The sequence below is a fragment of the Triturus cristatus genome, chromosome 6, assembly GCF_964204655.1.
Source record: "Triturus cristatus chromosome 6, aTriCri1.1, whole genome shotgun sequence".
Lineage (NCBI taxonomy): Eukaryota > Metazoa > Chordata > Amphibia > Caudata > Salamandridae > Triturus > Triturus cristatus.
In genome coordinates this window covers 1,760,337,247-1,760,354,846 of record NC_140589.1, presented here as the reverse complement: position 1 = coordinate 1,760,354,846, position 17,600 = coordinate 1,760,337,247, and the positions used below count along the sequence as shown (strand labels likewise).

The 17,600-nt window shown below is 42.4% G+C and overlaps 1 protein-coding gene across 1 annotated transcript in view; it reads right to left on the bottom strand.

Moving 5' to 3' along the window:
• Positions 1-17,600, bottom strand: part of LOC146821939 (xanthine dehydrogenase/oxidase-like) — a 645,326-nt gene that overhangs the window by 224,367 nt on the left and 403,359 nt on the right. Inside the window, exon 21 of the mRNA XM_085613025.1 lies at positions 16,314-16,438. Within this exon, the coding sequence (XP_085469151.1) occupies positions 16,314-16,438 (125 nt within the window). The remainder of the gene's footprint in view (positions 1-16,313; positions 16,439-17,600) is intronic.

The window sequence follows — 17,600 nt, the reverse complement described above, 5'->3', positions numbered from 1 at the left end:
AGCAGAATAATTTCATTTTGCATATTCATCGTTTGGGACTGTGAATAAACTACAGGAACCATGATGCTTGAAGTAACGTCTATCGTGACGCCCACCAGGGGGCAAACACTTTAAATATAGCAATCAGGTTCTGAGTGGTTTTTCCCGCCTCTTGGATGTTTCTGGCTTCCCCTTCGAAAAAGGTCTGTGTCAGACCGAAATGCATCAGGGACTAAGACTTGCCAGTGTCTTTTAAACAAGCAATTCAATCTGCCTAAACATCGTGTTTGTGTGCGGCTCATTTCCTTCTCTCTGAGAGGGGTTTGTTTCATGTATTACAGCTTGGTCCTGCCGTGAGCAACGCACCCCCAGCTGCGAAGTGCGCCATCACTGTCTGAACATGGACCCCTTTTGATTACTTGCGAAAGCACCAAAGACAGCGGCGCTACCAGGGACTGGACCTTGGTTCTGGGCCCTAGCACACTCTAAAATTAGTGTGCACAGGGATCACGAGGCATTCTTTAAAAGCAAGCGGAATAATTTCATTTTGCATATTCATCGTTTGGGACTGTGAATAAACTACAGGAACCATGATGCTTGAAGTAACGTCTATCGTGACGCCCACCAGGGGGCAAACACTTTAAATATAGCAATCAGGTTCTGAGTGGTTTTTCCCGCCTCTTGGATGTTTCTGGCTTCCCCTTCGAAAAAGGTCTGTGTCAGACCGAAATGCATCAGGGACTAAGACTTGCCAGTGTCTTTTAAACAAGCAATTCAATCTGCCTAAACATCGTGTTTGTGTGCGGCTCATTTCCTTCTCTCTGAGAGGGGTTTGTTTCATATATATATATATATACATATATATATATATCCATCCAAACTTACAGGTTCCCATTCGAAAAAGGCCACAGGAAGATTCACTTTGCACGACAATTTATTGGCAGCATGCAAGCAGAAGGTTAAAACAGAGTCCCGCATCATTCAGTACAAAGCCAGACGCGTTTCGGGAATCAAAAGTCCCTTCATCTGTGGCGTGTTGTCGACAGGAAATGGTAGCGCTGGTGACTCGCGCACACTTTATTCAAAACCTGCCTCAGTGGGCGTGGCCGAGAAAACGGCGCGAGTCACCAGCGCTACCATTTTCTGTCGACAACACGCCACAGATGAAGGGACTTTTGATTCCCGAAACGCGTCTGGCTTTGTACTGAATGATGCGGGACTCTGTTCTTAACCTTCTGCTTGCATGCTGCCAATAATTGTCGTGCAAAGTGAATCTTCCTGTGGCCTTTTTCGAATGGGAACCTGTAAGTTTGGATATATGACGGCTGTCTCCGGTCGTGAAAATTGGCCCATCGCGTCAAAGAGGATCCTGGGAGCACCCAGCGGGTGTTCAACGAGAGGAAGGAAGAAGTGCTGGCGCTTTGCAGGATGGTGTCAGCGCATGCACTCTTGACAGCAACAAAGCGGGGCAGGTGGCAGCAGGCTCCTACATCTACCCACTTGGGGAATAACTTGTCAAAATTTTGGAAATGTGAGCGCGCCCACTGAGGTTCATTTGTTCGCGCACTACGAGACCCAGAATGCCGTTTTCTCGGCCACGCCCACTGAGGCAGGTTTTGAATAAAGTGTGCGCGAGTCACCAGCGCTACCATTTCCTGTCGACAACACGCCACAGATGAAGGGACTTTTGATTCCCGAAACGCGTCTGGCTTTGTACTGAATGATGCGGGACTCTGTTTTAACCTTCTGCTTGCATGCTGCCAATAAATTGTCGTGCAAAGTGAATCTTCCTGTGGCCTTTTTCGAATGGGAACCTGTAAGTTTGGATATATGACGGCTGTCTCCGGTCGTGAAAATTGGCCCATCGCGTCAAAGCGGATCCTGGGAGCACCCAGCGGGTGTTCAACGAGAGGAAGGAAGAAGTGCTGGCGCTTTGCAGGATGGTGTCAGCGCATGCACTCTTGACAGCAACAAAGCGGGGCAGGTGGCAGCAGGCTCCTACATCTACCCACTTGGGGAATAACTTGTCAAAATTTTGGAAATGTGAGCGCGCCCACTGAGGTTCATTTGTTCGCGCACTACGAGACCCAGAATGCCGTTTTCTCGGCCACGCCCACTGAGGCAGGTTTTGAATAAAGTGTGCGCGAGTCACCAGCGCTACCATTTCCTGTCGACAACACGCCACAGATGAAGGGACTTTTGATTCCCGAAACTCGTCTGGCTTTGTACTGAATGATGCGGGACTCTGTTTTAACCTTCTGCTTGCATGCTGCCAATAAATTGTCGTGCAAGGTGAATCTTCCTGTGGCCTTTTTCGAATGGGAACCTGTAAGTTTGGATATATGACGGCTGTCTCCGGTCGTGAAAATTGGCCCATCGCGTCAAAGCGGATCCTGGGAGCACCCAGCGGGTGTTCAACGAGAGGAAGGAAGAAGTGCTGGCGCTTTGCAGGATGGTGTCAGCGCATGCACTCTTGACAGCAACAAAGTGGGGCAGGTGGCAGCAGGCTCCTACATCTACCCACTTGGGGAATAACTTGTCAAAATTTTGGAAATGTGAGCGCGCCCACTGAGGTTCATTTGTTCGCGCACTACGAGACCCAGAATGCCGTTTTCTCGGCCACGCCCACTGAGGCAGGTTTTGAATAAAGTGTGCGCGAGTCACCAGCGCTACCATTTCCTGTCGACAACACGCCACAGATGAAGGGACTTTTGATTCCCGAAACGCGTCTGGCTTTGTACTGAATGATGCGGGACTCTGTTTTAACCTTCTGCTTGCATGCTGCCAATAAATTGTCGTGCAAAGTGAATCTTCCTGTGGCCTTTTTCGAATGGGAACCTGTAAGTTTGGATATATGACGGCTGTCTCCGGTCGTGAAAATTGGCCCATCGCGTCAAAGCGGATCCTGGGAGCACCCAGCGGGTGTTCAACGAGAGGAAGGAAGAAGTGCTGGCGCTTTTCAGGATGGTGTCAGCGCATGCACTCTTGACAGCAACAAAGCGGGGCAGGTGGCAGCAGGCTCCTACATCTACCCACTTGGGGAATAACTTGTCAAAATTTTGGAAATGTGAGCGCGCCCACTGAGGTTCATTTGTTCGAGCACTACGAGACCCAGAATGCCGTTTTCTCGGCCACGCCCACTGAGGCAGGTTTTGAATAAAGTGTGCGCGAGTCACCAGCGCTACCATTTCCTGTCGACAACACGCCACAGATGAAGGGACTTTTCATTCCCGAAACTCGTCTGGCTTTGTACTGAATGATGCGGGACTCTGTTTTAACCTTCTGCTTGCATGCTGCCAATAAATTGTCGTGCAAAGTGAATCTTCCTATGGCCTTTTTCGAATGGGAACCTGTAAGTTTGGATATATGACGGCTGTCTCCGGTCGTGAAAATTGGCCCATCGCGTCAAAGCGGATCCTGGGAGCACCCAGCGGGTGTTCAACGAGAGGAAGGAAGAAGTGCTGGCGCTTTGCAGGATGGTGTCAGCGCATGCACTCTTGACAGCAACAAAGCGGGGCAGGTGGCAGCAGGCTCCTACATCTACCCACTTGGGGAATAACTTGTCAAAATTTTGGAAATGTGAGCGCGCCCACTGAGGTTCATTTGTTCGCGCACTACGAGACCCAGAATGCCGTTTTCTCGGCCACGCCCACTGAGGCAGGTTTTGAATAAAGTGTGCGCGAGTCACCAGCGCTACCATTTCCTGTCGACAACACGCCACAGATGAAGGGACTTTTGATTCCCGAAACGCGTCTGGCTTTGTACTGAATGATGCGGGACTCTGTTTTAACCTTCTGCTTGCATGCTGCCAATAAATTGTCGTGCAAAGTGAATCTTCCTGTGGCCTTTTTCGATCGGGAACCTGTAAGTTTGGATATATGACGGCTGTCTCCGGTCGTGAAAATTGGCCCATCGCGTCAAAGCGGATCCTGGGAGCACCCAGCGGGTGTTCAACGAGAGGAAGGAAGAAGTGCTGGCGCTTTGCAGGATGGTGTCAGCGCATGCACTCTTGACAGCAACAAAGCGGGGCAGGTGGCAGCAGGCTCCTACATCTACCCACTTGGGGAATAACTTGTCAAAATTTTGGAAATGTGAGCGCGCCCACTGAGGTTCATTTGTTCGCGCACTACGAGACCCAGAATGCCGTTTTCTCGGCCACGCCCACTGAGGCAGGTTTTGAATAAAGTGTGCACGAGTCACCAGCGCTACCATTTCCTGTTGACAACACGCCACAGATGAAGGGACTTTTGATTCCCGAAACGCGTCTGGCTTTGTACTGAATGATGCGGGACTCTGTTTTAACCTTCTGCTTGCATGCTGCCAATAAATTGTCGTGCAAAGTGAATCTTCCTGTGGCCTTTTTCGAATGGGAACCTGTAAGTTTGGATATATGACGGCTGTCTCCGGTCGTGAAAATTGGCCCATCGCGTCAAAGCGGATCCTGGGAGCACCCAGCGGGTGTTCAACGAGAGGAAGGAAGAAGTGCTGGCGCTTTGCAGGATGGTGTCAGCGCATGCACTCTTGACAGCAACAAAGCGGGGCAGGTGGCAGCAGGCTCCTACATCTACCCACTTGGGGAATAACTTGTCAAAATTTTGGAAATGTGAGCGCGCCCACTGAGGTTCATTTGTTCGCGCACTACGAGACCCAGAATGCCGTTTTCTCGGCCACGCCCACTGAGGCAGGTTTTGAATAAAGTGTGCGCGAGTCACCAGCGCTACCATTTCCTGTCGACAACACGCCACAGATGAAGGGACTTTTGATTCCCAAAACGCGTCTGGCTTTGTACTGAATGATGCGGGACTCTGTTTTAACCTTCTGCTTGCATGCTGCCAATAAATTGTCGTGCAAAGTGAATCTTCCTGTGGCCTTTTTCGAATGGGAACCTGTAAGTTTGGATATATATATATATATATATGTTGTCTTGTTCTTTCTCGAACCGACAAAGATTGACGACGCAGTGTTCTGACCAAAAATTTATTGGAACAGCTTAGGAGGACGCGTTTCGCCTGCCAAGCAGGCTTGTTCACCAATAGTTCAACCATTTTTGAAATCAGACATTTTAAAACACTGTACAAGAGTCACTGGTCACATGATAGGACTACAATTTCAGTGTGTTGGATACCAGTATCAGACATGAAGATGGACTGAGGGCCATCAAACATTTCTTAAGTGTGCGCCCAATAACTCTTTGGGCCCACACCCAAATGCCAATCAAAATGACTTGGGTCTGTTTGAAAAACAATTATTTCCTTTTCAAGAATGATCTATATCACCAGATCTGCGGTACGGCAATGGGCACCTGCTTCGCCCCCAGCTATGCGAATTTGCATATGGGCTGGTGGGAGGAGCAGGTGGTCAGGGTCAAGTACAGTCAAGAATGGGAAAACAACATTCTACACTGGAGTCGATTTATCGACGATTTATTTATCATTTGGAAAGGGACGGAGGAATCTATAAAGAGTTTTATTGAAAAAATCCAAAATAACTCTTTGAACTTAAAATTTAGCAGCAGTATTAGTAACAGTTCAGTCAATTTTTTAGACCTAACTGTTTATATACAAAACTCCAAAGTCCATACAAAACTGTATCGAAAGCCTACAGCGGGGAACACGCTGCTGCACGCAACGAGTTTTCACCTGCAGAATTTAATCAGAAGCATTCCCTACGGTGAGTGCCTCAGAACCATCCGTAATTGTAGCGAACACAAAGTCTTGGATTCTGAATTAGCACAAATGGAACAACGATTCCAATCCCGGGGCTATAAACAAGAATATATTCAGGCTTCTATTAAACAAGCTAAAAAAAGAACACGAGAAGACATTTTATTTCATGAAAGCAAGAGTAAGACTAAGCGGCATAACACACAGAACAATCAAGTAAGGATGATCACGTCCTTTAACCGGCAGCATGGTCAGGTGAGGAGCATTCTGAGTAAGCACTGGCATCTTATTAGAAATGATGCAATCCTGGGCAAGCTAGTACAAAAAAGGCCTGCAATCACGTTCAGGAAAGCTAGATCATTTAAGCAGATGCTAGTCAGTAACATGATTCCAAACCAGCAAGCTACAAAATCATCCACATGGCTAAAAAGAAAAGAAGGGTTTTTAAAGTGCACTAAATGTAAAGCCTGTAATCATGGGAAAAATACTTCATCCTATAAATCGGGACTCTCTAAAAGAGAGAAAAAGATTAAAGGTTTTTTGTCGTGCAAAACAGAATATGCTGTCTACGTTTTGCAGTGCCTTTGTGGCCTGCGATACGTGGGCAGCACTATTCATCCAGTACATGTAAGAATCCTGCAACATTTGAGAGCCATAAGAAATGGGGACAAAACGTACCCAGTTGCACGACATTTCGACGCATATCATGATAAGAATGCGCAGGAACTAAGCTATTTTGTCATCGACTGCGTGCCTCCCAGTATTAGAGGCGGCAACCGAGAGAAAAAGCTTAGAAGACTAGAATTGCGCTACATTATCGAATTAAACACCAAAACACCTATGGGTTTAAATATGGAAGAGGATTTGCTGACGCATTTGTAAAGTGAGGCATTAATTTGTGATGAAACTTGTTAATCAAAGATGCAAGATATGCTTGCTACACCTCTCTCAATTTCCAGTTTTAACTATTTTCTTTTGTTTGTCTTTATTTTTTGTCTTTAACTTTATTGAGCATTTTCTTAACGCATGAGAAGCTACAGATTTGAAGGTGGTTTGAAGGATCTACACACTATAGGTGTTTATGCAATTATGGAGTTCAAGGTGATTGTCTGTTAAACGTAACAATTCTGTCACTTGTATTAGAATCATATTCACAAGGATCATTAGAAATGAGTGTATGCCCACTTGGGCACAATTCAGGCTAAGCAACATGCTTGACTTAATGAGGAATTCATACCCACTTGGGTTATACTATATTCAAGCACAAGCCACATTTATATGTATGTAACTTTAAATGTCAACGGGAATACATCCCATAAGGCCAGAATCATTTGTATAAAGCTTATTGTGAATGGATTATAGATGACAAAAAAGCCTAACCTGCAAAGACAAGTATTCTTATGCCTGTTTTAGGCTCAATCATTTCAGGAATGATCGTTTGTGATTTGCCGAGCAAGATGCCAAATTTTGGATAAAGTTTTATTGAAAAATGAAAAATGTAATTATATAAATTTGCTCTATGCTTAAATTAGCTCATTTGAGAAATTAGCACTACACTAAAATGGCAGATAGTGTGACAGTTGTTCACGTGCCGTTATATGAATTTAACGGCGAGAATAGTAGTAGTTTACTATTGAGAACTACGAGTCTGTCTTCCAACACACTGAAATTGTAGTCCTATCATGTGACCAGTGACTCATGTACCGTGATTTAAAATGTCTGATTTCAAAAATGGTTGAACTATTGGTGAACAAGCCTGCTTGGCAGGCGAAACGCGTCCTCCTAAGCTGTTCCAATAAATTTTTGGTCAGAACACTGCGTCGTCAATCTTTGTCGGTTCGAGAAAGAAAAAGACAATATTGCGGACCTTGCCTTGGTGGTCCTTTAAGACGACGCACCCGTTGGTTTGGTGAGCGGCGGCTGTACCGAGGGAAAGAGATGCTGAATTTTCATGTCCGCCGCCCCCCTGCACTGTGGATGTAAGGAGAAGCTGTTGAACGGCATCCGGTGAAACGGCGTACTAACTCCTGGGAACCCGCAGCGTCTACGAACGAGTCGGAGGACTAGTGCGGGACGAGACGGCAGTACCAGGTAGGAAAAAGCCGAAAAGCACAGAGCAGGAAACGGGGAAGCCAGGAAACACGTTGCTCTATATCAGCAATTAGCTCTTTAGAGACTGGCGGTTTCTGACCACAGGCACTAGTGTCTAAGTTTGAATTAATAATGTCAGCGGCGGAATTGAAAGAGAGAGAGGAAGCGGCACTTGCTATCTTTGACGACACGAGTGTATCCACCAAACAAGCAGGCAGCCACAGAACTACTGAAGTAGTATCTGACACCTTTACGCGTTTAAAGCACTTAGAAAAACTTAAGCATAGCGAACTTTCAAAATGGTGGGAAGCCAAGTCCCTCCAGCGATACTTGGAAGTAAAACGAATCCCACGGGGGCTGCGTATCCTGGTAGCACCAACATATGAGGACCCAAATCCCAATATGCTGTTGGAATGGGCGGAGAACAACCAAGAAGCATCACGTAAAATGCTGGCAATTTTGATCAAGTATGCTGACATTGATCGACAAAAAATTCTGGAGGAAATATCTCAGATCCTCGATATGCTGTCTAAAGAAGTAGATCAAGAACCAATTGCTAAATTCACGAAGGAAATGTCTGAGCGTCTTAAGAAGTTAGAAACAACAATTAAGGAAAGAAAAGCGACTAAGTTTATCAGAGACAAAAACGATTATGATCGAGGGCAGATTTATACTTTTGCAAGAAAATTTGATACTCTGAGAAAACAGCGAATGAATCCTATGTCACAGGCTAGAGTGGAGGCGCAATCAGAGCTGAGTAGCATCCAGAGCTCTGAGGTGGACACAGATCTAGATGAAGGATCAAGTCGACAACTAGTACAAACTGCACCTTCTGTTATCGAAGAGTTCAGTTTTTTAGAGCAAGAAAGAAAATTCAACCTACGCCCCAGACCCAATCCTCAACACGACAACAGACCAAGAGGAAGAGGCAGAGGCAGCAGAGGCGCAAAGCGGCCCAACAACGCCAATTTGCCCAAGAACAAAGGGAACAAGTAGACAGCAGTATTATATCCACTAATAAAAGCACCATCATTAATCTAACAGATGTTAGTCTAACATCTAAAGAAGAAGACATTCTGCGACTGGGACTGTCATACTGCCCTCCAGAAGATTTCAATTATGTGACAACAAGGGTTGATACTTTCAAGTTTGTGAGATCTTTAAAATTAAAAAAATTCTTTGCACAGAGCCAGAACAAAAAGCCGATGAGAACACAAGCAAATCCATCTGATCAATTGAGTAATCTCCTAGTATCTGACATGGAGCTCATGTTTGAACTGGAAACTATGGATAATGAATCCGGGACAAGTACAGCGACACCGGATGGTGTAACAAATACAGACCTTGAGTACAATGGTTCTCCCTCCAACAGTCAAGCAATACAACTGGCAAGAGAACAAGATCTTAACATTGAGGGAACTGTATCCACTAATTTTCGGCCAAATTCTAAATTTATCCCCACCACTGCGAAAGATGCAATCGACGTATTTAACGAGCTAGTCATAAATGACTTGAAAAACTTAGAAAAATGTACCAGTGTGCAGCATAAAAAATTCACCCAGCATGAAAAAGAGTACTCTGCATTAATTTCTAAGTTAAAACGTAAAGATAATTGCATTGTGAGAAATGCAGATAAAGGTGGGAATGTTGTCCTGTGGGACAAAACCAAGTACATGAATGAAGCATATACACAACTCAACAACTGTACTAATTATGTGAAAATAACTCAGGCAGAGATGCAAAGTAATTTTGATATGTATAATGTACAACTTGACGAATGGTACAACAAATGTTTAATCTCTAGAGAAGAGAAACAATTCTTGAAGGTATCTAACCCAACTACACCGGTATTTTATTTGATACCAAAAGTCCATAAGAATGCAGAAAATCCGCCAGGGCGACCAATTATCTCGGCAATTGGCGGGGCCTTAGAGAATACCTCCAAATACGTTGATTCTTTTCTCTGTCCATTAACCAAATCTTTGCCTTCTTACATCCAGGACACAGGCGACTTCTTAAAAAGGATTTATGATATACCCTGGGAAGATGACATGTTGTTGGTCACTATTGATGTGACCACACTGTATACCAGTATCAGACATGAAGATGGACTGAGGGCCATCAAACATTTCTTAAGTGTGCGCCCAATAACTCTTTGGGCCCACACCCAAATGCTAATCAAAATGACTTGGGTCTGTTTGAAAAACAATTATTTCCTTTTCAAGAATGATCTATATCACCAGATCTGCGGTACGGCAATGGGCACCTGCTTCGCCCCCAGCTATGCGAATTTGCATATGGGCTGGTGGGAGGAGCAGGTGGTCAGGGTCAAGTACAGTCAAGAATGGGAAAACAACATTCTACACTGGAGTCGATTTATCGACGATTTATTTATCATTTGGAAAGGGACGGAGGAATCTATAAAGAGTTTTATTGAAAAAATCCAAAATAACTCTTTGAACTTAAAATTTACCAGCAGTATTAGTAACAGTTCAGTCAATTTTTTAGACCTAACTGTTTATATACAAAACTCCAAAGTCCATACAAAACTGTATCGAAAGCCTACAGCGGGGAACACGCTGCTGCACGCAACGAGTTTTCACCCGCAGAATTTAATCAGAAGCATTCCCTACGGTGAGTGCCTCAGAACCATCCGTAATTGTAGCGAACAGAAAGTCTTGGATTCTGAATTAGCACAAATGGAACAACGATTCCAATCCCGGGGCTATAAACAAGAATATATTCAGGCTTCTATTAAACAAGCTAAAAAAAGAACACGAGAAGACATTTTATTTCATGAAAGCAAGAGTAAGACTAAGCGGCATAACACACAGAACAATCAAGTAAGGATGATTACGTCCTTTAACCGGCAGCATGGTCAGGTGAGGAGCATTCTGAGTAAGCACTGGCATCTTATTAGAAATGATGCAATCCTGGGCAAGCTAGTACAAAAAAGGCCTGCAATCACGTTCAGGAAAGCTAGATCATTTAAGCAGATGCTAGTCAGTAACATGATTCCAACCCAGCAAGCTACAAAATCATCCACATGGCTAAAAAGAAAAGAAGGGTTTTTAAAGTGCACTAAATGTAAAGCCTGTAATCATGGGAATAATACTTCATCCTATAAATCGGGACTCTCTAAAAGAGAGAAAAAGATTAAAGGTTTTTTGTCGTGCAAAACAGAATATGCTGTCTACGTTTTGCAGTGCCCTTGTGGCCTGCGATACGTGGGCAGCACTATTTATCCAGTACATGTAAAAATCCTGCAACATTTGAGAGCCATAAGAAATGGGGACAAAACGTACCCAGTTGCACGACATTTCGACGCATATCATGATAAGAATGCGCAGGAACTAAGCTATTTTGTCATCGACTCCGTGCCTCCCAGTATTAGAGGCGGCAACCGAGAGAAAAAGCTTAGAAGACTAGAATCGCGCTACATTATCGAATTAAACACCAAAACACCTATGGGTTTAAATATGGAAGAGGATTTGCTAACGCATTTGTAAAGTGAGGCATTAATTTGTGATGAAACTTGTTAATCAAAGATGCAAGATATGCTTGCTACACCTCTCTCAATTTCCAGTTTTAACTATTTTCTTTTGTTTGTCTTTATTTTTTGTCTTTAACTTTATTGAGCATTTTCTTAACGCATGAGAAGCTACAGATTTGAAGGATCTACACACTATAGGTGTTTATGCAATTATGGAGTTCAAGGTGATTGTCTGTTAAACGTAACAATTCTGTCACTTGTATTAGAATCATATTCACAAGGATCATTAGAAATGAGTGTATGCCCACTTGGGCACAATTCAGGCTAAGCAACATGCTTGACTTAATGAGGAATTCATACCCACTTGGGTTATACTATATTCAAGCACAAGCCACATTTATATGTATGTAACTTTAAATGTCAACGGGAATACATCCCGTAAGGCCAGAATCATTTGTATAAAGCTTATTGTGAATGGATTATAGATGACAAAAAAGCCTAACCTGCAAAGACAAGTATTCTTATGCCTGTTTTAGGCTCAATCATTTCAGGAATGATCGTTTGTGATTTGCCGAGCAAGATGCCAAATTTTGGATAAAGTTTTATTGAAAAATGAAAAATGTAATTATATAAATTTGCTCTATGCTTAAATTAGCTCATTTGAGAAATTAGCACTACACTAAAATGGCAGATAGTGTGACAGTTGTTCACGTGCCGTTATATGAATTTAACGGCGAGAATAGTAGTAGTTTATTATTGAGAACTACGAGTCTGTCTTCCAACACACTGAAATTGTAGTCCTATCATGTGACCAGTGACTCATGTACCGTGATTTAAAATGTCTGATTTCAAAAATGGTTGAACTATTGGTGAACAAGCCTGCTTGGCAGGCGAAACGCGTCCTCCTAAGCTGTTCCAATAAATTTTTGGTCAGAACACTGCGTCGTCAATCTTTGTCGGTTCGAGAAAGAAAAAGACAATATTGCGGACCTTGCCTTGGTGGTCCTTTAAGACAACGCACCCGTTGGTTTGGTGAGCGGCGGCTGTACCGAGGGAAAGAGATGCTGAATATATATATATATATATATATATAAAAATGTTATCAAATCAAATGAAAAACATTAAATAAATTACCAAATTAAAACTAAAAGGCATTTACTCAAAATATTTTTACAATTATATAAAACAATATTTATTTGAATAAACAAATTATATAAAATGAAACAAGTAAACCAATAATAGAAAATATTTAAACAATATTAAAAAAAATACTGAAGTACACTATTCCCACTCCAGTGCGTGCAACAATAGGGAAAGCATTGTACTTCGGAGGGATTACATTTACTATTCTCACTACAATCTTTGCAACAGTAGGGAAAGCGCTGGACTTCAGAAAGGTAACATTTACTATTCCCACTCCAGTATGTGCAACAGTAAGGAAAGCAGTGGGCTGGTATTACTCATTCTTGGACAGAAACTATACTTTTCTAGACTTCGAGTTCCAGTAGTGGGTCAAAGAATGAAAAGAAACAATCAAGGATTAAAAATACTTTGTGGAAGTTCTCAACTCAGGTGTGCAGTAAGCCTGGGAGTTTTCTGGAGTAACTGAAAATATTTCAACTAATTCCAACATATGTTTAATCCAACTATCGATTTGTGCTCTATCCTCTATTTAAGGTCATGCAGTTACATCATTATGCACTTAAGTACCTTGCTTATGGTTTAACTATGCTAGCAATAATTTAACTTATGGCTTTTCGAGTAGTCCCCCTTGACCCTAGGCTTCGATACGCTCACACCTGCTCAGTGCTGGGATATCCTCCCGGGTGATAGTGTGCTCTACTTTCTCAGAATGAATTACTTTAGTTAAGTAACATAACATAACATGGAAGGTTTTGCATAAATCTATTACTTATCGGGAATGCCCTTTACGAGGTGCTGATCACTGTGCAAAGAACCAAAGCAGGGTCTGTGTAGCTCTGTCAGTTCTTATCCCAACTGTAAACCCTAAGGGCACGATTCACAAAAGTAATCTGAGAAAAAATCCTAACTTTATGACTTTCGGTATTCACAAAAGGCATTTAGGAGTAGTAAAGTTAGGATTCCTTGTGTGAATACCAAAAGTCATTAAGTTAGGATTTTATCTCAGTTTAGGAGTAGTAAACTTAGGAATCCTAACGTTACTACAGCTAAATGCCTTTTGTGAATACCGAAAGTCATAAAGTTAGGATTTTGTCTCAGTTTAGGAGTAGTAAAGTTAGGAATCCTAACTTTACTACTCCTAAATGGCTTTTGTGAATACCGAAAGTCGTAAAAAGTAAGGATTTTGTCTCAGATTACTTTTGTGAATTGGACCCTATGACCTTGGACAAAATAAATTGTTATTCCTATATATCACTGTTCAGGGAGATCTACTCATTTTCATTCAGTTAATTTTCACACATAAGTATATGCTGAATATCCCATAGGATAACATATATAATTGCTGTTTATTTCCCATTGAGCTGCTCTACAATGGTTTCCTCTTCCGAAAGTAAAAATGAACGGATCCAGCCCTTCTTTCATGCAACTTAAGCACAATCATTCATTGTCTCAGTTGCTCAAGTGGAACTACAAACATCCACTTAGTACTAACATTCAAGAAGATCACTAACCAGCAAGCACCTCTATGAGTAAGGTTTAGCCAAATTCAATATTGTGCCATCATTACCATAAAGTGGACTTTATGTCAAACTCTCCAAAGCATCGGTCAAGGAACATGTGCCCTTTCAATAGAGATACAAAACTTTCAACCTGGGCATTAACATCTGCTTACATTAAAAGTAGAGCTGAATCCTGAATTTTGTCAAACTACACATGTTGATTTCAGTTACAAATATTTCCAAGATTTTTTTTTTGCATATTTATATAGCGCGAAATTGACCCGAAGGTATTGGAGCGCTTTACACGAGCATCGTATTTACATTACACATTCAGGCATGGGGAGATTAAGTGATTTGCCCAGAATCACAGGATGTGGACACGACCCGAGGCGCGAACCCTGGTTTCCAGCACCAAAGTCGGCAGTCTATCCGATGGACCACATCCCCTCCCCAGCTTTCTTTTGCTTTTTGTTTTGGTGAGTAGATGTGAGTGAGTAACATTTATAGAGCACACAATTCAAATCAGCACATCTTGAGCTAATGACTGAGAAATCCAGAAATATATTTGTGTATGTTACAGGGATATATTCACTTTGTACCAGTTTACAATCTGCATTGATACACTGTACAGTCAATAGTTATGTGGCACAGTATGTGTGTTACAACTCACTCCAGGACACGTGTTTTATAATACAGGAGACCATGGCCGTGACCAGTGCTCTGCATGATTACGAAGTGTTGCTCACAAGCAGAGCTGAAGACACAGATGGAGTTCAGGGTCCACACAAAGTGGTACTCGTTCTAATGTGGGTGGTTACCATGACTAGGCCATTTCACTATTACTAGTATGTGGCAACTGATAATACTAGTGGTCTATAGGCATTTCTACCTGAACCCTAGTGGGAGATTGACTGCTGGCTCTCCATAGTAAATCTGTAGAGTATGTCCTGACTCCAAATATGTATTCCCCCATGGCTGTGCAGTGTACTGGGTAATGTGTTAGTGTAATTGTGTTGGGGTCCTCCAGTGCGTATGAAGCCCCTAAAAATGACGGGTCCTTCATAGGGTTAATTTCATCCAGAATTAGCTGTCTCCCCTCTTCCTGCATGGCCCCTGAACTGCTCCTTTAATGCCTCGTGGAATCCGCTGAAAAGCTGAGTATCCTGTGATAGCTTCAGATCATCACCCAGAGAACAACGTTTGGCCGAAGTGACTTAAACCAAATCATTTCCAGCAGGTGAAAGTGCGGCCTGGCCAAAGAACAGCACTTGAACAAAGATTGTGGCCTGGTCCATGGTCAAGATGCTCATCCCTCAGAGATGACCAGGAGCTGGAAGAAAAGACAATGCTTCTTTGGCACACTCAGTAGCTTAGCCTGGTTTTAGCAAAGCTGCTCTTTGCAACCCCAGGTAACCTGCAAACTGCCTCTACGAGACATGAGCACCCAAAGAGCTTGTACCATCAGAAGGCTGCCTCAACATCAGCAGACCCTCATGTGCCACTGCTTTAAAGAGCACTGCCATTTGCAATTCACCACAGTAAGCATCCCTCCTCACAAAGACCCTGAACTTCTCAGAGAGACCATGAACACCTGAAGTAGATTATCAAGTAGTAAGATATACACTACCTGTGTGCTTAGCTGTTTTAGGTTAAGATTAACTGTGGTTGTAACCCTGAGTCATCACAAACAGATTCATCCCCCTGCTGGACACCAAGTGCTTATTGCTTACAAATAACACAAATTTACTATGCATATTGACTTAATAATCAAATAAGTATTTTTGTTAAAAAATCAAAACAAAAAGGAATCAAGCAACTTGTACATTATATTTGTACTCCCCAGACCACATTCCAATAATAACCTTGACTGTTTGACCTCATTAGCCGCTGAAAATCAAAGCTCAAAGATGAAGAACTTTGTAGTTCAGTTAGCAGTATTATCAGGTTCCCGAATTTTCAGGGCCAGATGCAGGTACTTGTGATAAGGGGTGCCTGAATGCTCCTGAGCAGTGCAGACCTCTCAGAGACCCGGCATGACAGCTACTACCCCGTAACATGCTTTGTGTGCTTTGGGGCACATGCTACAAGGGTGTCAGCTTTACACTGTTCACTTGTTTGGTGAGCAGGACCTTTTCTTGCTCATCAATGGCCTTATTTTTGCACAACTATCCAACATTTCATTTTTCTGATGGGCATTACCACCACTTCCTTATGTTTATCACTGTGTTGACACATCTGCCTGGGCACAAAAATGGTGAGTGATTTGACTCCATTCTTTTCATTGATTACATTTTTAATTGATTACGTTTCATGGTGGGATTTTCTTAAGAATGGCTTCCCTTTTTGAATGATTTCTAACTCCTTTCTCGCCATTTCATTCAAAAGAGCACCAAGAAATGCCAGTGACTCAGGATCAGAGTATTGTGATTTTAGGCCACACTTTACCTGCACAGACTTTGGATCCTGGGTGGAAACATACAACTCCATCTCCCCATCTTCACATTTGGGTACTGCGATGGAACACTGAGTTTCCATGTAGAAATGCTCTTGCCCTCCAATATGTATCTCCCCTAGGATGGCAAAGAAAACAAACGTTATCAGTCGCTAGCTTGGAATTCCATGTAGACACTCACTGGGTGGGCCACCAACAAATCCTTAATGTCTTCCTGCGTATATATTCTCTGGGTGGTCATGATCCTACTGCTCGACTATAGCTGCATGCTGGCCAGAGTCAAATAAGATAGGGATTCCAGAGAGGCAGCACTGATGTCAGGAGTAGTGACTCTTCCCTTAGACTGATAAAGCAAGAGTTGATGTCATGTAGATGGGTAAACCTTCCTGTTGCAAAGCTTCAAAGTAAAAAAAAAGTAGAATACATTGCTTGAGTATAATCCAAAAATAATTCTGAACAGAGCAGAGCCTCTGAATGTAGTCATTGCTTGAGGATATATAATCATTATGAAAAAAATATATTTTGATAAATAAATGAAATAAAGACATTTTTCTTGGTCTGTGAGTGTATCTAATCCTATGGACGTATTGCCTATATTTGAAGCATTAATGTGAAGGAAGTTTTGTGTGTTTTTTGGTCATTGCTTGAGTATAATCCAAAATAATTCTGAACAGAGCAGAGCCTCTGAATGTAGTAAAAACGGACCGGTTGCCATAGAATTTATTCCATTGGTGGTGCTTGAATTCACAAGCCGTGAAAGAGACCATTTTCAATATGATTCACATACTACATCATTCCACAATTCCCATGCCATCCATCTACCTAACAAGTTTTGATTGTATTACATTATAGATTATTTAGGCTCAACGTAATTTTGGCATCATTTTAATTTAGTTCTTAACTCTATAGCAGTTGGTAATGCGATGATGAATCTCGCTGCCAGTCAACCAAAGGTATGTGGCGCAAACTTTGCATTGATGCAAAAAACATTAAAATCTATGTTACAACATTGTAGATACTTGAGTAATGGGCAATGGAGATAACAGATTTTGAACAAGCCAATATTATGAAAGTGCTTTTCTTCATGCCAAATATGAGGAAGAAAGGAACTGATAGTCTATTCCTTTAAAGAAATCATGTTAATATGTTTTTAACCCGACTGAAATATGGCTCAAAATGATGTTGCACTAATTTTGCTGCTTAAGTAATAAGAAAGGTAACTTCATAATTATAAGAAATTGGGTTGCTGGTTGACTGGGGTGTAAGCCCTAGTCAAGCAG